General features: G+C 35.1%; 1 protein-coding gene and 1 non-coding gene across 7 annotated transcripts in view; one reads left to right on the forward strand and one right to left on the reverse strand.

The window, feature by feature from the left end:
* Positions 1-26,027, reverse strand: part of LOC145291278 (protein O-mannosyl-transferase TMTC1-like) — a 163,098-nt gene that overhangs the window by 25,717 nt on the left and 111,354 nt on the right. For all 6 annotated transcript variants that reach the window (XM_080136916.1, XM_080136917.1, XM_080136921.1 and 3 more), the window contains 4 exons: positions 21,712-21,876; positions 18,355-18,468; positions 14,951-15,094; positions 4,003-4,214 (listed from right to left, as the gene is read on the reverse strand). In XM_080136916.1, the coding sequence (XP_079993042.1) occupies positions 4,003-4,214; positions 14,951-15,094; positions 18,355-18,468; positions 21,712-21,876 (635 nt within the window). The remainder of the gene's footprint in view (positions 1-4,002; positions 4,215-14,950; positions 15,095-18,354; positions 18,469-21,711; positions 21,877-26,027) is intronic.
* Positions 18,997-19,069, forward strand: Trnar-acg (transfer RNA arginine (anticodon ACG)). Its single transcript has one exon. It is a non-coding gene; the product is annotated as a tRNA-Arg (tRNA).

Consider the following 26,027-nt stretch of genomic DNA (forward strand, 5'->3'; position numbering starts at 1 on the left):
CAAACGGTGTTAAGTGGTGGCAGGGGGAGGAGGAATTTATTAGAGAGAAAATATTTTACCACTTCCATTGATCTTAACCGATTTTGGCCGTGACTTCTCAGCAGAAAAAGTATAGAAATCTAAGATTATCGAGGAATTTGAGAAATAATAAGCCTATAACACACCTCAGATATTGTTCTGCCGTTTGTGCATATTATATTTGCATGAAATATCTTGATTTTTAATCCTATTAAGGTCAAAATCCGACGGGAAAAAATGAGTTCATTTTATTTATATAGATGAAAAAAAAAAGTGAAAAGAAAAGATGTCAAACGTCAATAAAATTTCAAGACTAACAGTTCACTAATAAAATGTCCTTTCTCGAAACCAATATGCAAGTATCAGGAAGTCTTTCTGGTTTGGCAGGGTGAGAGCAAGCTCAAGGCATTTTCACGAATAGTGGCAATGAAGAGGTGTTTGTACAGCCAAGTCAATTAATGTCCACAGTGTAATACATCGTTAGTAGATAAAGACCGTTAAGAAAGTAATGCAGGGTTTGGCCTATCACGCCATTTGTGTAAGATTGTTGTGTTATTGAATGTGTATGTAATTTTCTAGTTTACACTTTTCAAATACTTGCAAAATTATACAGGGTGTCCCAATAAAATGTATACACTCTTTAAATGACCATAAAACCAACATCTTCTATAATATAAATCCCACCTGTCTGTTTAAATGTATGTATGTTTGTATACCCGCCTAAAAATTTCGACACAAGCGATGGATTTTCACAAGATCGGTATAATTTTGAAGCTTGACCCTTCGGACGGCAAATATAAAAAAAATTATCCAAAAACATTAATTCCTTCACCCTCAACTGAGCAGTTTTCAATAGGGAGGGTTGATTTTTTTTTGCTGACATTTTTTGCAAGTCATTCAACCCTTGCATTCACGACGTCACTTAAAAAGCGTTATTTCGACCATCACAACCACGGTAGGTTCATCGGTAAACAGTTTGATTTTTTTCACCTCTTTTTCCTCTGGCGCGTTACGGGTTTGAGCCTACTTACTACTCTTATTTTTTTTTTTTTGCTCGCATTTTTTATTTTTGCTCAACCAACACCCTTACACACGCCCCACTTTTTTTTTCTGCCTTCACGTAACGAGTTCGAGTCTGCTTGCCTGCCTGCCTAATAGAACTTTTTTTTTTGCTCAACACACACCTCCAGACACCCCGGCAACGCCAGGAATCCAGGCTAGTTTATTATAAGAAAGAATAGTTTCATACATCAAAATACTATGGACAAATAATTATCGAAAGTGTTCAAATTATTGGCCATTGTGGTCTATGAACAGCTGACAATGCACACTGATTGAATCGAAAACGTTCCTAATCAGTTCAATTGTTATGTTGACACATCTTTCAATGATTGCTTTCAACTCATTCATTGTAGCTCGTTTTGTGGTGTGAATCCTGTGTTTAACATGCCCTCCTCCAAAAATCCATGAGCAAGGTCAAATCTGGTGGACGTGGACAGTACTCAATACTTCCTCTTCGTCCTAATTATCTGTTTCACAGGTGACTATCAAGATATGCTCTTACGTCATGATGATAGTGGGGAAGTGCTCCATTCTGCTGGAAATACCATTCTTTATTCCTAAACATCTCTTGGGAAAGTGATATAACGTATTCATGTAGCAAGTTGAGATACTTTAAAGACTGTATACATTTTATTGGGACACCCTGCATATACACCTGAAAATTCTTTTGTCGTTGTTCTGAAAATCAACACAGATGAATTTTATCAACATAGAAATTTATTTACAGTTAACTAATGCCGATTGACAAGAGAGTAAAGGAACATAAAAACTGTGTTTAGCTCTGTGTGTGTGTATGTGTGGCAGAAAAATGTCAATCATGCCGGACAGCTGTCGGTTTTCTGTTTTCACTTTCTTTGTTTGTGTTCACTGTGTCTTATATAGACATCAATAGACATTCCTGAAATGTAAATATTGAAAATATTTAATTGTTTCTTCTTTACTTTGTGTTGTGCAATTCTAACTTCCCGTTCTGGATGTAAGCCTTTCTTTGTTTCCGGTGATAATTACAATTCCGGTCATTTTTATAGAACACAAGAATGTAGATCAAAGTCTATTTGGAATGTGTGTATGTGCGTGTGAGTATTTGGACTAGTTGCTTTGTTTACGGTATGGCAACCCTTTTCGAATTAAGTAATTTTGGTAAAAGATTTTATGCTTTAAGTTCTTTACATCTTCAAATATTTATCCATTTAAGGGTTGGGTTTTTTTATAAGTGGAAAATTTTTGTTTTATGTTTTGCAGAACATGATTGAGTTTTGCAAAGAATAAAAAAATTAATGACATCAATGTTTGGTGCATTGTTTTTGGTTGTGAAGTCAGTAGCTTCAGATAGTCTGATTTGGTAGCAGCAGAGAAATGTAAAGGAATTAAAATCCATACTGTTGATACAAACATGTATCTGTATATCATGTACAGACGTATGATATGTATACATAATACATGCATGACATGTATACATAATACATGTATAACATGTACACATAATACATGTATACATAATACATATATAACATGTACACATAATACATGTATAACATGTACACATAATACATGTATAACATGTACACATAATATCTTTATAACATGTACACATAATACATGCCTAACATGTATAATATGTACACATAATACATGCATAACATGTACACATAATACATGCATAACATGTATAACATGTACACATAATACATGCATAACATGTATAACATGTACACATAATACACGCATAACATGTATAACATGTACACATAATACACGTATAACATGTATAACATGTACACATAATACACGTATAACACGTACACATAATACATGCATAACACGTACACATAATACACGCATAACATGTACACATAATACACGTATAACATGTACACATAATACACGTATAACATGTACACATAATACACGTATAACATGTACACATAATACACGTGTAACATGTACACATAATACACGTGTAACATGTAAACATAATACACGTGTAACATGTACACATAATACACGTGTAACATGTACACATAATACATGCATATCATGTATAACATGTACATGTAATACATGCCTAACATGTATGACATGTACACATAATACATGTATGACATGTACACATAATACATGTATAACATGTATTATGTGTACATGTTATACATGCATCACACGTATAACATGTACACATAATACATGTATAACATGTACACATAATACATGTATAACATGTACACATAATACATGTATAACATGTACACATAATACATGCATAACATGTACACATAATACATGCATAACATGTATACATAAAACATGTATACATAATACATGTATATAAACAGATAGTCTGATTTGGTAGCAGAGAAATGTTAAAGAATTAAAATTCATACCGTTGATACAAACATGTAAATAAACCATTAAATTATTCAAAACAGATTCTATCATCGTTGTATTGTAAGCAGTATTGCATAGTCTGAGGTTTAAGTATTCAGACTCTTAGTCTTAAGAATTCTAGGAGTACGATTTCGTTTTATCTGGTTTGGTTATTTTGTAGAGGAAAACTTTTATTTTTGGCTTTGCAGAACATGATTGAGTTTATACATTATTTAACTGGGATTCATTATTGAGATGAGTATTATTTATTAATTTATTTATTGCGGACTATTATCCTCATCTTTCTTAGTTGTTGTTTCACAACGGTTCGGCCAACTATTCCACCTGACGAAGGCCAGAGGAATAGTTGGCCGAAACGTCATGAAACCACAACTAAGAAAGATGAGGATAATATTCCGCAATAAATAAATTAATGATTGAGTTTTTGTAAAGGGAAATGAAAACCATCATTTTAGATCAGGAAGTATTTTCAGACAGTATGATCTGGTAGCAAATAGTTCTAGGAGCCTTCTAGTTTAAAAAATGAAGAAAGCTTACCTTTCTTCTGGTAGAATGAACCATAGTAGTTATAGGCATCAGCATAATTTGGTTTCATACTTATGGCTGCTTCAAAGAGTTTTTCTGCTTCGTCCATTTGCTTATTCTCTGCCAGAAGATTTCCGAGGGTTAGAAATAGTTGGGCATTCGGAGGACTAAATTTGACAGCTTTCTTCATCAGTTGAATAGCCTGTGTTGTGTCACCATCTTGGCTGCAAACATAAATACATCTCTCAAATAACAGAAACTATAGACTTTTCCTGCTCTCAATGAATTAACTCTAACCCTCGACTCATGTGACTATCAGCAAAATTCCAACCCTTCACTGTAGAGATCCTTAGATGTGGGAAGATTTTCTACTCTGATAGCTTCTTTGCTCAGACAGCTTGCATTTGGAATTCCCTTATTGCTCTTTGTTTCCCCGACCATATTAAACTGCAGAAATTTAAATGGAATGTGAAACATCTTGCTGCTCAACCCACAACCTAAGTTACCTCTATAACTGTGGCTCTTATCACAATAGCTACTTACACATCAGTGGTAGTATGCCTTGCTTGGGGAGAATAAAAAAAACAGTTCTCTCATTGATTTTTATTTAAAAAAATAAAATAAGTAAAACAGTTTGTTAAAAATCTGTTAAGTTTTACAGAAAATTAATAAAAAAAAAAAAGAATACTGAATAAAGGGAAGTAACTCTAACCATGATATTCTGTCATCCACATTATAAACTATAAACTTTTCCCGCCCTCATCGAAAATACTCCCAACTCACCCGACCAGGAGAAAAATCCCACTCCTTCACTGTTCAGGTTCCTGGAAGTTTTTCTATAGACAACTTCTTTCCTCAGACTGCTTGCACCTGGAATTCACTTCCTGTTCCTTGTTTTCCCTGATCATATAAACTTGCAGAAATTTAAATGTAATGTTAACAAATACTTTGTTACTCAACTACCTAGAGGTTGCATCCCCCATCTATAAATCTTACGTATATCATAGTAGCCCTTAGATATTAGTGGCAAATGTCTTGTATGAAGTGAATAAAAGTTTAAACAATAAAAGCAAGGTATCCTTTCATAGAAGGTCCATTGTTTCGAGACAGAAGTAGACAATATAATAAAATATCCTTTAGAGTTTATTAAAATTAGAAATATACATATTCATCTTTACAAATATTAAACCTTCGTAGATATCAATACAATACGTTGTGTTGGTAATGTCACTAAATCCAGAAAAAATCTGTGTAGGCATTAAAAAAAAATGTGTTTTTATGTTAAATATTAAGGCTTCCTTTAGTCTTGACAGACAACGGATACCCACGGTAAAGGTGCCCGCGCGTAAATTTTTGTGGCAAGAGATGCGCAATCTCCAACCACACCTCTCCTGAGTCGACATTGTTGAATACCAGTGGCAAGTGGAGGTTAAGAACGACTGTAAACAATGTGGAGGTTCAGAACGACTGTAAACAATGTGGAGGTTCAGAACGACTGTAAACAATGTGGAGGTTCAGAACGACTGTAAACAATGTGGAGGTTCAGAACGACTGTAAACAATGTGGAGGTTCAGAACGACTGTAAACAATGTGGAGGTTCAGAACGACTGTAAACAATGTGGAGGTTCAGAACGACTGTAAACAATGTGGAGGTTCAGAACGACTGTAAACAATGTGGAGGTTCAGAACGACTGTAAACAATGTGGAGGTTCAGAACGACTGTAAACAATGTGGAGGTTCAGAACGACTGTAAACAATGTGGAGGTTCAGAACGACTGTAAACAATGTGGAGGTTCAGAACGACTGTAAACAATGCCGAGATAAGCGGAAAGTACATACAGCGCCTAGAATTCCCAAATGGTCACCATCTGGTGTTAGCCAGGCTCAACGTTGCTTAACTTTGGTGATCTGACGAGAACCGGTGTGTTAACGTGATTATGCGGTACATATTAAATATTATTACCGATATAAAGCATTTACAAGTCGGCCATGTTAAATTTTAAGCAATGCTTACATATTTAAAGCATGCATTTCTCATGTTTGGACGCTTAAAATAAAAAATTATTAACTCGAAATAACTCCTCATTTAATAATAATTTACATAAAAAACATTTTTTAATGCATACAGATTTTTTTTTCTCACAATCAACTCAAAACTAGATTTAGTAGCATTACCGTTGTGTTTCTGTTTCAATATCTATTTTTATAAATAACTATCCTTTTGAGTGACTCTTTGAATTCACGAACAAGAGTGATTTCCCTTGGATCAAATCTAAGTTATCTCCCCTGAATTACACTAAGGAAACAAGATTATGCACGCTTTTATTTCCGGAAATTAAAAATATATAACTCTACCTACATAGGGGTGGGGGTTACTGTCATAAAACTAATCTTTCGCATACATTCGTGGTGCACTGGTGCATAAAAGATACAGCTGTAAAAATGTCCTTATCAGCTTCAACATAATAATTTACTAGATTAACTTCAATCTCTCTGATAAAAATACAAACATCATCTGTTCCCTTTCCATTTCCAACCCAACTTATGTCTAGCATTTCTTTCTACAATCATTTTAACTAGCGAGACCTGTGGACATTCCACAGCGGACTCTTTCATATGTAATATATTGATGTTGGTATTCCGTGGATGTTCAGCATAAATGGAGACGCCCTGATATTATCGTGTAGCTCTTTTGTAAAAACTGCAAAAGTATTTATCTAAGCTAGCAAGGACGCCCGGTGTGGCGGTGTACCTATTTACTATGCCTCCCCACGGGACAGAGTTAGACACCAGGGTCGTTTTTTAACGTGGAGAAAAGGTACAAAAATAAAAAATTGTCTCAGTCGTGAAGGACTGTTCCTCCACCGAAAGAGAACAAAAAATGGAAGTGCAGCATCTGAAGATCAGATACTACACTTTGATCTTAACCCAAAAGGCCAAAGCCTAGTCGTAAAATATGCTTAAATATGATATTTTGATTTATGCAGATTTTCTATATATATATATATATATTATTACAGAGTTAATTTTCTATCGATTCTTATATATTATAAACTTGTGATTTCAAAAATAAAAAATATATCCATATGACTTGGGTGCATCAGCTTGAATTGAAACTAAAACCAAAACTTATGAAGAAAAATAATCTATATATAACTGGAGTTCCTTCAGCTATAATCGAATCCAAAGCCAAAACTTATGAAGAATTCTTGGTAAAATTATTTATTATAAGAAATGGAAGGTCATAACAATTAAACGACAATCACTCGGAAGAAAAAAGATGTAAGCGTGACACACAAAATAACACACACACTATCATATTAATATATAGATATAGATTTAACTCTCCATTGGGTTCCTTGTCCATAACACAAATCAATACATTTTCTCTCAAGGAAGTCAATAATCTTTCCAAACCTTCCAACTACACAAATTTTCCTTAGAAATCATTTCTTTAATGAAGCAATATTTGAATGGAGGATATGCGTTGCATGGAGAGAAATGATATAAGAATGGTACGATGGATGTGCAATGAAAATTTTAAAGGCAGGCTTAGATCTGATGAGCTCAGAAGAAAATTTTATCTGGACAGTATATGGCCACATTGAAAGAATAGGTTAACAGGTATAGAACAGTTGAGATAGCAGGGGAGGGCCAAGGAAAACATGGGAGAAAGTGATAAGGATAGAGTTGAGAGGAAGATGAATAAAGACCTGGTCAGAGATCAGTTAGATTGGAAGTCAATTTCTAAAAGCCGTCCAACACATGCGATTAAACATGGGTATTAAACCGAATAGGATAATGTAGAAAATATAAAATAAACTAGATTCACCCTCTTTCTAGCTTGAATACCCAACGTATCAAACTGAGCTCAGCAGGTTACCATTTTAGCATGCCTTTCACTAAGCCAGATCAAAGTCATCTTCAGCTTCTCTCTCTTCTGGTTGTAGTCAACTAGACTCCCTGTACGACTCTCCACCTTTGCATAGCTTTTTCTGGTAGCAGTCGTATCAACTCTCAGAACATCACCAATGATGTAAATCATATTTATTTATACAATATTCTTTTGTGACTCTAGCAATAAATGTTCTTCATTAATCATGTTGAGGCATTAACACAGTGTTTCCTTTAGCAACTACGAGGGGCGTACAATAAGTAATGCCCCTGACCCACTTCCAGTTGTCTGATCTAGCTGAAATTTTGCATGTGCAAAGATTTATATCTCTACGGGTTATGTGGCAAATTACAGCTCTGAACTAATTGTGGTTTCTGTTTTACAAGTGTTTGAACTGAGTCAGGTGTGAAATGGAGCTTGTTGAATGTCGAGCAGTGATCCAGTTTTTGTATTTGAAAGGACGCACACCACAGGAGACTTGATGAAATGAAAGAAACTTATGGTGATAATGCCCCATCATATGACCTTGTAAAACGCTGGCATTATGAATTCAAACATGGCCGGAAGTCTGTAGAAACCGCTCCCAGACCTGGTCGCCCCCCTTCTGCCATTGATGAGGCATCTGTCCGTCAAGTTGAGGCTGCCATTTTTGGAAGATCGGCGCATTACTATTCACTAAATAGCTCAAGATATCAAGATTAGTACAGGGTCTGTGGAAACTATCATTCATGACCGTTTGCATATGCATAAGGTGTCTGCCAGATGGATTCCCAGGTTGCTCACACCATTCCAGAAGCGAGAACGCGTCGAGTGCTTGAGGATGAATTTGGAGATGTGTCAAGAAGATGAGTCAAAGTTTTTCAAAAGACTGATTACACAGGATGAAACCTGGGTCTATCACTATGATCCAGAGACCAAAGCCCAGTCAATGCAGTGGAAGCACTTGGACTCACCACCCCCAAAGAAGGCAAGGGTGCAGCCCTCTGCTGGCAAGGTCATGCCCTTCTGGGACCAGGACAGAGTAGTGATGACAGATTTCCTGGCAAAGGGTACCACAATTACAGGAGCCTATTAGGTTTCATTTTTGAGGAAATTAAGGAAAGCTATCAAAATCAAGAGGCGGGGCAAGATCAGCAAAGGTAACCTCCTCCTGCAGGACAACACTCCGGTCCACAACTCACATGTCGCCAGATCAGAAGCTTGGGCGTGTGGTTATGAAATCAACCCCATCCTCCCTACTCTCCTGACCTTGCACCCTCTAACTTTCACCTCTTCCCAGCCATGAAGTTGTTTTTGAAAGGAAAGTGTTTCCCAGATGATGCAGCCTTTATTTCTGAAGTCACGTCATGGTTAGAGGACCAACCTGGGGTGTTCTACAAAAACGGTCTCCAGAGCTGCATCAGACAATGGGAAATGCATAACTCTGGGTGGTTCCTATGTAGAGAAAGACTAATAACTGTGCCAAGTTTCGTTGCTCTACTGCTATGGAAAGTGGGTCAGGGGCATTACTTATTGCACGCCCCTCATATCTCTGTGGTTTTCACCCTTTATTTTTCACCGTTTATCTTTGATAAATTGATAAACTATATAAAAGAAACATTCATATATATATATATATATATATATATATATATATATATATACGAGAAACGTTCCAAAAGTAATGTCTCCTATTTTTTTCTGCCCAAATGAATCAGAGGGGATTGTAAATTGTATTGTCATGATGACTGAACTTATGCATTCATGACCTGAAAGTTTCATCTCTATTGCAGATATTGACGGTGTGAGACTCTAAGAAAGCAATGCTTGCAGTGAGCATGCATCAGAAGCAGAAATGCATCATTTAATTCCTCCATGCAAAAACAATTGAACCGATCAACATCTATAATATAAAGCTCACCTGTCTGTTTAAATATGTTTGTATGTCTGCCTAAAACTTTTGACAAAGGTGACGAATTTTCATGAGATTGGTATCATTTGACGTCTCAGACAACAAATATCGAAAAATTGGCCAAAAACATTAATTTCTTTACGCTCAACTGGGTAGTTTTCTACAAGGGGGGGGGGGTCGATCTTTTGCAAGTCATTGTATCGGTTGGATGGACTTCACCTAATTTTAACGTTCCAAACTTCCGGTCGCATCATGGAGTAGCGGTAAGAGGTCAGATTTTCTTTCACTTTCTTTTCCGCCTTCGCGTCACGGGTTTAAGCCTGCCTGCCTACTACCACTTTTTGTTCTTTTTGTTTTCTGCTCAACACACACCTCCAAACACCCGGGCAACGCCGGGCATCCAGGTACGTTCACTTATAAATACCAATAAGACAAAGTTACAAATTGCAGGTCTCCTTCCAAATGAAAAGCAGCTGGTTGTCTTCAAAACAGAAACCCTTGAAAAGGTCAACCAGTTCAAGTATCTTAGTTCCATCATCATCATCATCGCAACTGACCAAGGGGAAGAAGACATCCTCAACCGCATCAACAATGCTCACACTATTTTCTGTCGACTTTGATTGCAGTTCTGATCTCAAAAAGAAATAAAGCTGAACACCAAAGTCAGGATCTACCAGGCTCTCTTCTGCAATATTTTCTTTTATGGATCTGAGACTTGGCCTATACAGACAAGTGACCTACGCAAACTGGAGGTATTCATCCATCACTGCCTACGCTCTACCCTCCATGTCTGCTGGCAATAGTCTATCTCCAACAGTAAAGTTTGCTCTTGCTACACAATCCACTTCCTCCAAAAATCTCTCCTTGCCAGACGTGTTTGTTGACTCGGTCACACCCTTCAATGACACCTAGGTGACTTCACGGATGAAGTCATCAACCCAGCAGAACCACTGTCATTGGAAATGCGAATGCCTTGCACTCATAACATTAGCAGCTTTGGATTACCATGCCAGTATTAGAGATGTGGTGAATTTGTTGGAAAGAGCCAGTCCAGCTGACCCAGGGTGAATGCTGCAACTATAACTATAAATGACTGGAGCTTGTTGAACGTTTATGAAGCCAATGCAGTTGATGTCAGCACAATTAGGAGATGGATTCGCCGATTTCAGAGAGGTGACAGAGATGTGAGTGACAAAGCGTGCTCCAAACTGTTACGACTTATGCATCAAAAGAGGCTGGCAAAAGGGCATTGAAAATGGTGGTTTCTATATAAAGAAATAAATTCTGGATCGCTAAAGGTTGCTTGTTTTAATGGTCGCACTCCTACCTTCATATCTCTTCAACATTTTGGTGTTTCAGTTAAAAAATATGGAACCTTACTTTTGGAATGACACGTACACTATCTATAGGCAGACTGTTTTACTGTATCACAGCTCTTTAGTGCGGCTAGACAAGCAATTGCCTGAAGTCAGAATGGAAACTCAACCATCAAGTTGACAGTTGGTACTTCTAATTCCTACGCTATCATCCAACACCTACTGAACGTAAGCGAAATTTCAATGTAAATATAGTCATATGCCGAAAAACTAAAATTCTTTTTAGCCAATGGCCAATGTCTTGATAACTAGTGGCAGTTGGCAATTTCCTTATGAGAGCTCTACCCAAGAAGAGGAAAATATATCTTTTATCCCCATTATATTGCCCCTTCTATAAAATAATTTTTTCCATTTCTAATCTCAACAATTTTTCCATTTCTAATTTGAATGCTTTCAAAGTCGATATTGACTTTTTACTCTTACTTTTGTATAATGCTGACTTCTGACAAGAAGCATTTAACTTCGAAATGCTATGGCCTAAAAAGGTTTCTCCCTTATTCCTCTTTCTGTAACATTTATTGACTTGATAATGTAATAAAGTTCCAATGTAACTTTACTTTTTATCTTCTTAATTTATTCGCCCTCTCTTTGTATATATATATATATATATATATATAATTAGACATTAAGAAGAGATTATAGATAGATATATAAATACCCGTTCACATACACCTTTGACGAAAAAGCTAGAACCCAGAACTAGATAGAATCGAGCAATTGCATCGACAATGGACAACGCCAAATCCAAAGTGGGTTTCGATGTACTACATCTCATCAGTGACATGTTCCGACATAGGCGCGAACCCAGGTTGTCGCACTCATAAAGTGTGCAATACTGACGACCTAACCATATGGGCCATGGCGCAATCTATTGGCTATACCTCGATTTTCTAAATTCTTATATTTTATATCCAGTTCTACATTCTACGATGTGACAAGCAACGCGGGTATATATATATATATATATATATATATATATATATATATATAGATAGAGAGAGAGAGAGAGAGAGAGAGCAAATAGTTAATAAAACATGTTAAAAAACACTTTGAAAAAGAGTTAAAAACATTTAATCTGAAAAGGAAACACTTAAGTGGATATTCCTTAATCTGCAGAGTTTCGAAGAAATACTTTCCTTCTCATCAGAGGGTAGGAATTAGCAAAATGCGGGATCGGATTTTGCATACAGAAGTATTTGATGAAACTGCAAGTAAGTCAAAGATCTTACTTGATAACAAAAGTGAAGCAGAGGGAATATGGTGAAGAAAAAGGTGATTTCACGTGGATGGATATTATAAGCTCTATCTCCTATTTGGTTTTATCGAGCTTTTACATCTGGTTGTGATTACTTTATAAATATTAATTCTTTAATATTTATAATATACTTTAGTTTTACCATCTTGGATCATTTTGGTAAATTTAATTGTAATTTTTATTTTATATATATATATATATATGTATAAAAGTTACTTTGTGTGTGTGAGTTCCTTCCTCAAAGGTTCCGAAATAGGTGAGCCTATCTTTTGCAAATTTCACACAAAGGTAATTTATATTTCTGGCAGTGTTCTTCGATATATTTTGTACAGAAATTCATCCGATAAGTATTGAAATTCGAAAAAATCTGATCTTTAAAATAGTCTTTCTTCTCTTATAGATAAAAAAAAGAATTTTTACGAGGGAATATTTTATGTCACACCGATGTAACCTTGTCTGGTGTAACGTAAAATATTCCCTGTAAAATTTCTTCATTTTTATCTATAAGAAAAGAAAAACTATTTTTAGAATCGTCAAGCCAAATATCAGCTGACATGATGCTGTAGACAAACACAGACGGAATTTGATGAACGGCATTATCATTATTAATTTTTTTATTTTTCTGTAAATTAGTCCATCGGGCAAATTATTCCTTATAAAATATTTAATAAAGGATTGATTCTATAATAATACATATGCAATCTGCATGAATTAAAATATGTTTAAGCGTATTTTGCAACCGGGCTATGTTGGTCGTCCAGCTAGTATATATATATACGATGTGTGTGTATCTAAATCCAACTGTTAATTATTACCCATTGTTCTTGATATATTCCGATCCTCGTGTATATACTCAACCAAACAATACACAACATGACGTCATCATTTGGGAGAAAATGCTCTATCTAGAAAATAATGTCCAAAGGAAATAACTTTTGTACTTTATAACTAATTTCCTTGCCAAAAGACACTTTGAAGCATGATTGACCTGTGCAGAGTTATATACCCTTCTATTTGATCAGACGACAATAAAACAGAAAATCCAACATGGAGGATCTTACCAAATTCAGCTTAGCGACAGAATTAAATCCTTTGTAAATTTGTAGTAATTCTCTTAGCCATAAATATTGTTATGAATCATCTAGTTTTGCTCATCTACATAGAATCGTTTTTATCCATTTATTTCTTCATATTTGTGTTGTTGCATTTGCACAAACCAATTTACAACAGAATTTTACAAAACTAAATGACTTTAGGCGCGGATACAAAAAGATTGTATTGGAGTCCCTGATTCATTAATGGCCAATCTCTCGTAGTAGTAATTTCATATTATTAAATAAATCTTAAATTTAAATTCTAACCAAAGATGGGAACTATAATAATGCCCAATCAAATTAAAATGATCACAAACTATGATTTGATTGGACTTGAACTTAAGCATAGCCAATTTCATAATCTGAAACAATATTTACAAGACCAGTCATGGTTCCCTCAATTATGTTCTAGTTACACCCATTTAAATTCTTTATTTTCAAAGATTGTATGAAGCATCAAATGATATCTTCATAAAAAAAATATTTATCATGAGATTAATAGGTTATGCAAAATATACGTTCGCATATGGAAGTTATTTGATCGAGAAGCAGGTGATCACATAATAGACAGGAAATTGCTTTCCGTACCTCATGAAGAATAGTGCGATAAGACAAGAAAGACTAGACTTTCTTTTTGGTTCTGTTCGCACAATGAGGCAGACGTGTTTCAGAGGATTTGTTTGTTCACCCTTACGTGTATAATGCTCTAAGAGAAATTTAAAGAAAAAATAAAACTAAGAAAACTATTGGTACTTGTGAAGTTTACGGACTGTGCTGAAATAAAATTATTTAGAATACCATTTTTAACATAGGGAGGTTTATTTATTTATTTTTTTACTATTACGTACTTTTATTCTAACAATTTGATAAACAAACGATATCATAAAGATTTAATTTAACTTGAAAATCCTATAAAAAACAATTACATAAACTGCATAAGCACCAAAATATTAAAACTCAAAGAGATGATGTTTTGTTCCTATTTACTTGCCTCTCCACGAGGGCAGAGTTAGAGACAAAGTCGGTTTTTAATGTAGGGAAAACCTAGTTCGCCAAAAAGGGACACTCTGGATAGGAACAAAAATAAATATTGTTTCAGTGTAGAAGGATTTCTCCTCCACCGATCGAGGACAGAAAAAGTGAAGTGTAGTATCAGAACAGATACTACACTTTGTTCCTAGCCAAAAGGCCAAAACACATTGCTGACTAATAAAAGAGCAACACTGCATTACAACTACTACAAACCCCAGATGTCACAAATAATGCTAGGGGGCGAAAATTCATCAGCAGCGTTCTAGACATGAGTCTCCATAGAGAAGTTACAAAGCTTTGTTGTTACATTCAGAGGCATCTTCTTAAGTCAATAAAGTCATTCCTTGATGTGATTTTTTTTTTTTTTGGGGGGGGGGGGGTCATGATATAACAGGGTTCTGTGCTTTGCTTACTTACTGTAATAACACTCCCAAATTGATGAGCGCACTGGTAAGTTGTGGTGATATTTCCAAAGCTTTCTCATAGTGATACCGGGCTTGTTTTTTATCAGTCAGGAGGTTACCAAGATTATTGTGAGAACTGGCATGCTTAGGCCACAAACTGAAATGCAAAGTTTTATAAATAAGACATGTAAGTAATAGGATCATAAAAAAAAAAAAAAAAAAAAAAAAAAACATGTAAGGAATAGGATCATAAAAACAAAAAAAAAAAACAAAAAAAAAACAGGAGTTTCATTTTCTTTTTCATGACAAGCTCTCAAATACTATATCTCTTCATTATCATTAGTAGTGTATGCCCTCCACCAAAATAATGAGTGTACAGGAGTCCCATTAATTACTGTAGACTCATTAACCCTCATCCTCGAGTGGCCTCCGGGCCTTAATAAGTGATGACTCCTTTGTTAAAAAAAAAAAAAAAGCAAAAGAAAATATTTTGCCAGGGTTTTCACTTCCTAGTTTTCTAATTATGATCGCAAACTTTTGTCTAATAAGTCAATGGCATTCTGCATCTAGTCTGGCGCAGTGCAGCATCTGCTGTGGCTATGCAGTTCGAAGCTGGAATTGGCTCTCCAGATGCAGACCTGGGCAGATGATAATGAGACCTAAGTTTTACCAGTCACCAGGATCCGTTTCTCAATGTTGCAGAGAAAGTCCGACGGAAAGGTAAACCAATACAGTCGGAGCCGGCGCAGCTGCAGGAGTTGCCAAAAAGGTGTTGCAGTGCTTCTTCATCTGTATATAGGGACTCTAAACTGGATTTTTTTTGTCAGGTTTACTCTCTTCGCGTTTGTCTTTCTCAAGGCATCCACAACGTAGTGAAACTATTTGCACATAGCTGATGAAAATTTGAAAAGGTTTCCAATTTTGACGAAAAATAACGAAGATCCTCATTGTAGTTATGGTTGTATCAAAATGAAAATCCTTAAATGATTCTTTTAAAAAAGAGTCAGGCGAAAGAAATGCAAATTCTGTAAAGGTAAAAATTTGAAACATTTTTCCTGTTTTTACGGAAATAACGGAGATCCTCAGATCTAAATATATCCGTAAAATATTCATATGAAAATCATAGTAATTTAATCTTTCACATATAAATTACTTGCATTTATGATGCTATACCCCCCCCATCTAATGCATCATTGAATTTTTGTTATAGAGTGAAGGATTTCGTTCTAAATTCATTTCAGATGGGAGTGGTTGTCTGACTTGCTATTTGCTTTCTTGCTTCCGCTCACTATTTGAAATAATTTCATCTGGGGACTAGAAAAAGACAAGCACCTTACTCGTTAATTTTTTGCGTGATAGAATGGAATACACATATTCATTTATATAAAAATAAATATTGGTCTTTATTATAGAGTGGATTATTATTATTATTATTATTATTATTATTATGAGCAGGAAATTCCATGGTGGTTCATCTATCGTCTTCCTTTTTTCTCTTACTATAAAAATAATTGTTAGTTAAATATTTAATAAATAAACTGAAAGTTATAACCTTTTAATTTATTATAACAATTTTAAATTTATTATAACAATTGGTTATAGTAAATATTTTCTGCTCGTTTTTTTATTTCCGGTTTTCGCTCTGCATACGGGACGACTGTGACAAGCAAGATATGGTCGCTTCTGATTAATGATTATCTTCCTCCCAGATAATATGAAAGCCTCCCCTCTCACTTTTTCCATGTTAAGAATGGCTTTCTTGGTTGCTTAACCATGTCTAATTATATGGCCGAATGGACAGTAGAAACCGGAAATAAAAAAAGAGTAGACAATCTTGACTATAACATAATAATTTAAATGTTTTAAAATTAATATTTGTGAAAGAAAAAGTTAATCACTTTCAAGTTAACAATGGTAAAAAAAAAATTTATTTTGTTTTATTTGGATTTTTTCGATTACTGTTCTCATTTTGTTTGCTATTCTGAACTCCAATCTCTGGTCCCCCCTCGCCAATCTTTCATGAAAAACACCCGTCTAGCTGAATCCACTGTGAAAAATTTCCCCCACTATATCTGTGCCTAAATCAAAACGCGGATTCCATGAACAAAGCTTCTTTCTTAGAACTGCACGCCTGTGAAACTCTGTTCCGTCTGCCTGCTTCCCACCGGACTACTACTTGGATGTCTTCAAGTCCAATGTTAACAAATTCCTAATCAACCGCCCCCTTAAGTAAACACTTCATCAAATCTCCACACTAACGTAATGTACTTGCAATAACCCTTATCCCTGAGTGGCTTCCGGGCCTTGATAAGTGGTGATCACTGTGTAAAAAAAAAAACAAAAAAACATTTTGGCCAATGTAAACTCAGACTTTCTTGAGGTGTGTCCTTTCGAACTAGAGAATCTTTATGTTGAAATCGGCAATTTGTAACAGTCTAGCTCCATAGATTAAATAAAGAATTTGGTTTGAAATTCCTGGACTCCAACAAGTAATAGTCTGAATAATTCAAACAATTCAAATTATCACTCCTTATGTAAAAATATTTCAAAACAAAATTCTATTCATGACATCATATTCAAGTTTTGAACAATTCTTTTCAATACATGTTATTTGGACTTTTTGGACCACTGTCATAAACTCAGTGTTATTTTCATAACGTTTTGGTCGATAGAACTTCCAACTTTCAAGTGTATTTTGTCAAACTCTGGAATTTTTCTACCAAACTCGGGAATCTGCACAAATTTCAAATGGAACCCTTTATTTAACCCACAGAAGGTAGCATGCTCTTGTTCTATCAGCCATGGCACAAAACACACAAAGACCCAAGGTATAGTGGATAGAGTACTTGATAAAAATTCAGTTGTAACTTACACTGTCCTGAAATTTGAAGGTTCAATCCTCAGTGTGAACGACACTCAAAATACAATTGCGAATTACTTAGAGCTTCTTTTCAGTCATGGCTGACAGGATAAGAGCATGCTACTACATGGATTAAATAAAAGGTTTCATTCGAAATTCTGTGCAGCTTCCCCAAGTTCAACAAGATACACCTGAAGAAGGTTGGAGGTTACATAAAACAAAAACGTTGTAAAAAATAAAACTCAAGATGAGAACAGTAATCGGAAGAGTTCAAATAATATGAATAATCAATCCTCATCTAAAAAATTAAAAAATAATTCTTTTCAAAATCGATAAAAATGTTTGACACACCAGCGACACCAGATGATTTTCAATTACTTTTGTTGTTGAGCAATTTTCTTTTTTTAATGTATGTGGAATATAATCAAAGTGCGCGTTTGCTTTTAGTTTGCACTTTCTAACCTTATTATCCGGAAGATACTGTGAAAATGTCTATAGAATTACACTATAAAAAACATTCTTGGAATTTTTATGCAAAAACTGAACAATGTTCTTACCGTAGCACTTTTTCGTAATGGTAGATTGCACTGTCTATTTGTCCTTTATCTTTCAGTAGATTTGCCAAGTTGAAATGAATTTTTGCATTGTGGGGAAGTGCTTTTAAGCCCGACCTGAAGTTGAAAACAAGAAAAAAATATATATTAAGGACAAAAAGTCTACATTTCAAATCCCAAGATTTTGTTCATCTTACCGTTTATTTCTTTCAGCATGTTAAAATGTCCAATTCTTGATAGCACCTGTTTCATAGCACAGAAACAATCCTATAATTATTAGGTTAATTTTTAATATTTTCTGCCCTGACTCATCAGAAGAACTTATCAATTTATACTATTAATAAAATTCTAAATGTTTATTTATTTATTTATTTATTTATGTATGTATGTGTGTATATATACCAATAAAACGTTTGAACGGATGCACTGAATTGAAAAACTCTTTTTTTTCCTTGAAAGGTGTGAGTCCCTAAATTTTCCTTATCTATATATGGTTCATAACGAATAATGTGGAGTCACACAAAAAGACCGAAATAAGGGGTTTTGAACCGTTTCATTCAATTGTTAAAAAAGTTACCTGCCCATGTCAACGGAATTTAGCACTGTCTGTAAACAGTCGCGGTAACATCTTTTGGCATATGGACAGGACTTATAGTGCAATTGATAACACATCTGATTACGGATCAGAAGATTCCAGGTTTGAATCCTGGTAAGTTCATAATAATTTTAACCATCATTTTATCCAACTCATTATCCTTACCATTAGTTAGGGTATTTTTGTTTTTTGGTGATTTTGTTTTGTGCATATGGGAATTTCCCATACTCCGAGTTCACAGGGAAAGTGTTGATGGTAAGACGGTGTTGAATGTACTCGATTTTATATTTGACTCTGCATTATGTTTGCCGACGTGGTGCAGCTGCTAGTTTAAAATAAAAAGAATATGAACACGATTACATAATTACATGCATAAAGTTAATAAATTCTTATTCTTCTGATGAGTCAGGGCAAAAAATATTAAAAATTTGACATAATTATAGGATTGTTTCTGCGCTATGAAACAGGTGCTGTCAAGAATTGAACATTTTAACATGCTGAAAGAAATAATCGGTAAGATGAACAGCATCTTTGAATTTGGAATATAGACATTTTATCATTTATTTGTATATGCTCTGTAGTTATATCGAACATACATTGAGCTTCATAAATAAGAGGAGTGATATAAATAAAGCGTGATATATAATTGAATAAGCATATTTTCCCATAAACATACATATAATATTTAAAATATAAATATTGTTATCGCTCACTTTCAATGAGGATTTGAGAATTTATCAACAAGCTACCAATCTATGCATAAAGTGATGTTCCACTGTATCATTTGAACACGACATGACTAAACTTACTGTATATGTTTGCTAATTTGACATAATATATAAATTGCCTTCTTTTCTATGCTAATTAATTGTGGCTTGAATACCAGACTACAGAAATAAAAATGACTTTGCAACTGCATTCGAATTCTTCTGACAATAATTACCATTTCCTACACTGAAACTTGTGCAAGCATGAAACACTAGTGTCTGTAGGTAAAAATAATAAACATTTAATATACTAGAGTTTGGTCCTTTCTGGGGATCATCAGTGCAGGGAGTTACGATTACTGTCGGTCAAGTGATTGAAAGCCATCTCTGACTCCAATAGCAAGGAATATACCTCTCGGCCAGCATGAATTGCGGCGAGAATTTTGTTGAAATTAACATTTAACACCCATCTTCCAAAAAATGAAATTCTACTTAAATACCAATCAAGTAGGTCTATAGTGATCAAGTGATTTTTAACATCACAATCTATGCACAGGGGCTAAGTGACCAACTCTTTTCATTTCAATGTAGTGTTTAATGATAAGAACCCAGTTCTTAAAACATAATTATAACTATAATTATTTTTAAATGACACACACACAGACACACACATATATATATATATATATATATATATATATATATATGTGAAAGAACTTAACACCTTACCTGTGATCATCACAATCTAATATATTAGATTTTTTTAAAAATGTTCGAATAGTGGTAGGAAGGCTTGGGACTGCCTGAGTTGAGGTGTCATTGAGATGAGTTGAACCTTGAATCTGCATGGGACCTTGCTTTTCCTGACCTCATCCTCGACCACATGGTCAAGGCCCGTCGAAAGCCGTGGAGTGACATGTAGTTCTTGAGAGAGTGTAATGCCATGCTAAAGAATCTACCAGGGTCTAACGACCTTTCAGATTACTAGGAAAGAACTATATAAGAAACTATTGAAGGGAGGGTGCCGCCGACGTGCTTGTTGAGCATTTGGGATTTTCAAAGGAGGAGATCTAATCCCGGTGGAGCTGGGCGCTAGATTCGAGTTATATCAACAACTCTGAGTTTCCCTTGACCAGGCGATTAGTCCGAAATATGTTGCTCCTCAACGCCATATTAGTTGAGGTCACGTGGATGTCCCCGTTGTAGGACTCCAGAACACAGGTTTTTTTGAATGCAGTGCACTCAGCTGGTACTGGACATATGTCAACGATTTGGGGGTAATTTTACCCCTATAATGCTCCCAGGGAGGGGGCAACCAGAGTTATCCCGGAAAATTCGTTCTGGCAAAAATTTACTTTCAATATGGCTAATGTTTATTCAAAATTTCCAAATATATTCACGGAGTGATTGAGAAAAGTGCGAACAAATGAACGAATGGGAGTGAATTACTAGGTCCAATCCCTACTTTGTCGGGGGACCAAAAATTATCCATTACATTCTGAGATCTTTTGGTTTAAAAATGTCAGACTTTTAATTTGTCAAGAGTTATCTCCCGCTTTCATTATACTGAGTTGGTCAAACAACTCTTCCACACTGAAAGGGAACAAAAAGTCTAGATTATCCTTACCCTTAGAGTATTTTTGTTTTTCATTGATTTTGTTTTGTGCATATGGGAATTCCCCATACTCCGAGTTCACAGGGTAAGTGTTGATGGTAAGACAGTGTTGAATGTACTCGATTTTGTGTTTGACTCGGCATTGTGTGTGCCGACTTGATAATTCAATAAATTCTATTTTTACTTGTAATTATTTTTTGTAACTTTTTGGAATTTATACTAGTTTCAACATGACATGTGTGAAATGCATTGGTTTAACAGATCATGAATCTACACAAGCACCCACCCAGTTCTTATCATTAACTGCTTAACCACCATCATCCCAAGATATGAGTTATTGAATTAATAAATGAAGTTCAAACCCCATTGGACTTACCACATTAATTTATGTACCAATATTGTTGGGAAAAATATGAATGACCCCATTATTAAATAATACTCACAAAAATAAGGATTGTCTTGAATGCCATGTTTGGTTCTGGTACCAAGTTTTTATAGAAAGGACAAAGCAAACAAACAGAAAAACGGCCAAAATTTTCTTGGAGTAACGATGGAATCGTTGTTTTAAGAGATTCAGCCCATGAACCACGAGAATGCTATAACCAATGCTGAAAAAAAAATAAATAAAAAATAAATAATAATAATAATAATAATAATAAATAAATAAATAAATAAATAAAAGAATAAATAAAATAATTAAAATACTCTCGACATTAGATTAAAATAATTGAGGTATTAAGACGGTCCTAATTACCTCCCCTTTATCCTAACTCTTTAAGATATCCGAATTAAGTCTAATCTTGTGTGTAGAGATTGCATGGGAAAAGTTTCTTGTCTTAATCTATAGCTTGTTTCGTGTATTACAGCATAAAAAAAGCATGAAATAGAAACTCCATTTAACACAAACTGTTCTTATAGTGTTTGTATCGGCACAACAAAATTACCTTTTCGAGTGGATGCCGGGCTTCTACTCACGTGATCTTTCTGAAGATGCAGAACAATGACATAACTATGATTCGATTGTGTAAACTTTGATAACAAAGTTCTTAATCCATGCCATTATTCGCCCATGTATGGAGCATTGTTGTCACATTTGGGCTGGTGCATCTGCTGCTAGTCTCTCACCCCTAGACAAGGTTCAAAAGAGAGTCGCCAACCTGATAGGTCCTGAACTGTCATCTAAGCTTCAGCCTCTGTCCCATCGACGAAATATAGCATCTCTCTGCCTGTTCTACAAGTATTTTAACGGTGAATACGCCAATGAACTGCAAGCATCTGTACCCCCTCGACGTAAATACCTCTGACAAACCCGACAAGCAGCAAAATCCCACCCCTTCACAGTAGAGATCCCTAGATGTAAGAGAGCCTTATACTCCAATAGTTTCTTCCCCAGAACCGCTAGACTTTGGAATTCCCTTCCAGGTTCCTGCTTCCCCAACTGTACTGACATGCAGAAGTTCAAGTGTAACGTGAACAGACATCTTGCTGCCCAACTCCCCACATAGTACCCCTGTAGCTTATTAGCTTATGTCCCTGATAGTAGCCCCCTACATCAAAGTGGCAATGTGCCTTGTTTGGGGTTAAAATGTAATAAAAAAAAAATAAATAAATAAAAAAAATCAAGGTTGAAGGCATCTAAACTGAAGTCAGTTCTCTATTGCAATTAGCTATGATGATATGGACATATTGAACGAAGTTCTGGTTGAATGAACAGATAGAAACACATCTCAGTTGAGGGTAGGCAAGAAAGAGTTTGACTTCTTTCATATCATATCTCTTGAAGAGCTTAAAATTAAGATATGTTACTAAACTTTGTATTTATAATCCTTATTCCAATTTTGATAAAAATTCATAGCATGATTTTGATTCTAAAAAATGTTAAAAGTTTAAAGCTTAAGAAATTGAAATTCAGGTAATCTTGCTTCATTGGTGTCTAATGACTAAGGATCAAATTTAGTACAAATCTGAAATATTTGAAAATTCAAATGGGGGTGGGGGTTATATGCATATTGTTGAATATTGAGGCTCAGGGCACCAGAAGCAAGCAAAACTGGGGATTCAAATAAAAAGAAAACTCCCAAGCAACGCCAGATAATTACAGTGAATGAAGAACGAAAATGTTGTCCTGAACTCTGATGCAAAAGAAAACGTCAATACAAACTAGAAACCGAGCGAAACAATAAACAATGGAAACAATTTATGAATCGGAAATCGCAATTTAGAAGGAATGCAAACTTATGTAAACTTAATCAAAACAAATGAGTTTGAACGAGAAAGTCACTCACTAGCAAGAGAGAGACATGAGTTGACTAAATTCTGCCTGTAACCCTACCACCTTATCCTCCCTTGCTCCACGCTAGATGTCCATTTGTCAAATAAAAGCGACTGTTTTTATAACCAAAGATTTTGTCATTTATTTGATAAACACAGTATTATGTAACAATTGTATATGAAAGGAGAAACAAAAGGTGTATCAAATAAATATATACCCGGATGTAACAGCATTATGCCTCCCTCCTAAAATACCCCAAAGAAATTGAAACTTAGAAAATATTTATTAATTGATATCTGTTATCTATGATTTAAATTTCACAAATTTCGGGGTATTTGAATTTTCATAAAGTGCATTTGTTTTACCACTTTTATATAGCAATAAAGTAAATTAAATATAGCTCATATTACTCATCCTTACACATTGAAATCTGTGTTCCAAAATTTATAACAATAAGTTATATAAAGGGAGGTAATTAGGACCGTCTTAATACCTCAAATCTAAGACACTCCGATACACACAAATGTAAAACATACACATGTTACAGGGAAGGGCTGTCCCCTTCCCATGTAAATAAGAAAAATATTAGATAAGTGAAAATGAGATTAGGATAAGAATCGAACCCTGTAGGCAAATTTAAGAAATGAAATGTTAGAAATTTAGTCTATTGTTAAATTCTATTAGAATAGTTAAATATTGTTTATATCGGAAAAAAAAGCTGATTGTTAATTCTTTTAGAAATCTGAATATCAAACATGTCAGTAAAAGAATGAACAATGCAACTTAAATTATATTGTTTAAAATAGGTTAGATTAGAAAGGAGGATTCTTTTGTTGTCAAAAGTGTGTTGGACAAACATATGTAAAGCTACATGAAATTGGTCACGTTTGAAAAACACACTTCTGACGTCATAGACCTTTCTCCATATTATGGGTTCGGATTTTAGTCAGAGAAGTTAGTCAGAGAGCAAGTCAGTTGGCAGTCAGTTGGTCAGTTGATGAGTAAGAGTCAGAGCCCCTTGGAGGCGAGGGGAGAGGTGTAAACCAATGTAGCCATACCATTTTAATTCCTGACGTTAATCGACCGGCCAATCAGATGAACAAAGAAGTCATCATTATGTTGTAACTGTTGTCTTGTGTCATCCTTAATCATGAACGAAAGGTAATTGTATTTATCATCTTATAATGAACTTTCTGTAAATCTTTCCAAGTTATGTGTTCCATCTCCTCTATCACAAGAAATGCCTCCCCTCCTCTGTGTTAAGAACTGTGCATCATATCAGCCTCTCCTCTAATCTGTGTTAAAAGAACTGTAATATAAGTTTCTTCTCTCCCTCATCATCACTATCTTTGTATTCTGTTATACATGTCATCGTGATATATGTCCCAGTCATCCTTAAATATGACCCCCTGCTACACAACACACACAGCTAACTCCATATAAATAGATTTTATGAGAATCAAAAAACTTATTTTTTTGTTCATGTGGAACATCTAGTAAATGCAGACATAATTTTAAATTGACATGACTTTGAAATTTAGTGTAGAGCAGGAGGTGATCTCTTCTCCTTCATACAACTCCTTTGCTAATCGCTCTCTTGACTATTATCTCCATGAAACATAATCGACCTGAGGGAACGAATTGCCCTCATTGGGGAGCCTGGTATTCTAAGATAGCTTTAATCGATCCCGGGTAATAGCAGATATCCCGAAGACTTAAAGTAAGGGATATAAATATATATTTTATTTCATTGTCAAAATAGATATTGTTTGGAAGTTAGAGAGATATATTTTGCATTTAAAACTGATGACAGGGAACTTAGAACAATAACATAACACTATCTGGCCTTGACGAACTCAAAGCCAGATGTTGGGCTGACAGTTAATGATTTTAGGGGTCATGGGAATTTAATATTGACTTGAATCTCAGATCCCAGACTGAATTGCACACCCGCAAAATCTGGAGTTTTTCCAATGTCGTGGCGTAATCTGATTGGCTTGGGAAACTTCCACCCCAACCACACACCCTACTATTAATACTAGTGTCGTGCGAAATTAGTCAGTTTCTGAAGGAGTTTCGAAGCAGTTTCCAGCGAGAGTTTGTGCGCGAAACTTGAAGTAAGCCCACCGTTCCCTGAAGACGTGACTCCTCCTCCATCCGTATGACGCTGTCTGTGAAGAGAGATTGGGACTTTTGAAAACTTACTAAGAACTGAACGATATTTGTAAAAACATTGTACATAATTTTGTGAATTAATTCTCGTAGAGTAGAATTTCATATGTCTGTTTTTCTTTTTGCCTGCAGCTTCGATATTCACTTTCAGCATACAGGATTCAATGTAACTGAGAAGGACCAGACGATCAGAGCCAAAGTTTCCAGACAACAGGGGTCCTAGCCAACTTCATCAGGAAAGGTGTTACATCCATAGAAGGTGGTCAACTAATCTCCAGTCTTTGGTTTCTTCTTGTAAGACATCGACAGTAATGA

The sequence above is a fragment of the Euprymna scolopes genome, chromosome 12 (assembly GCF_053919585.1).
Source record: "Euprymna scolopes isolate OS-2025 chromosome 12, ASM5391958v1, whole genome shotgun sequence".
Taxonomy (NCBI): Eukaryota; Metazoa; Mollusca; class Cephalopoda; order Sepiida; family Sepiolidae; genus Euprymna; species Euprymna scolopes.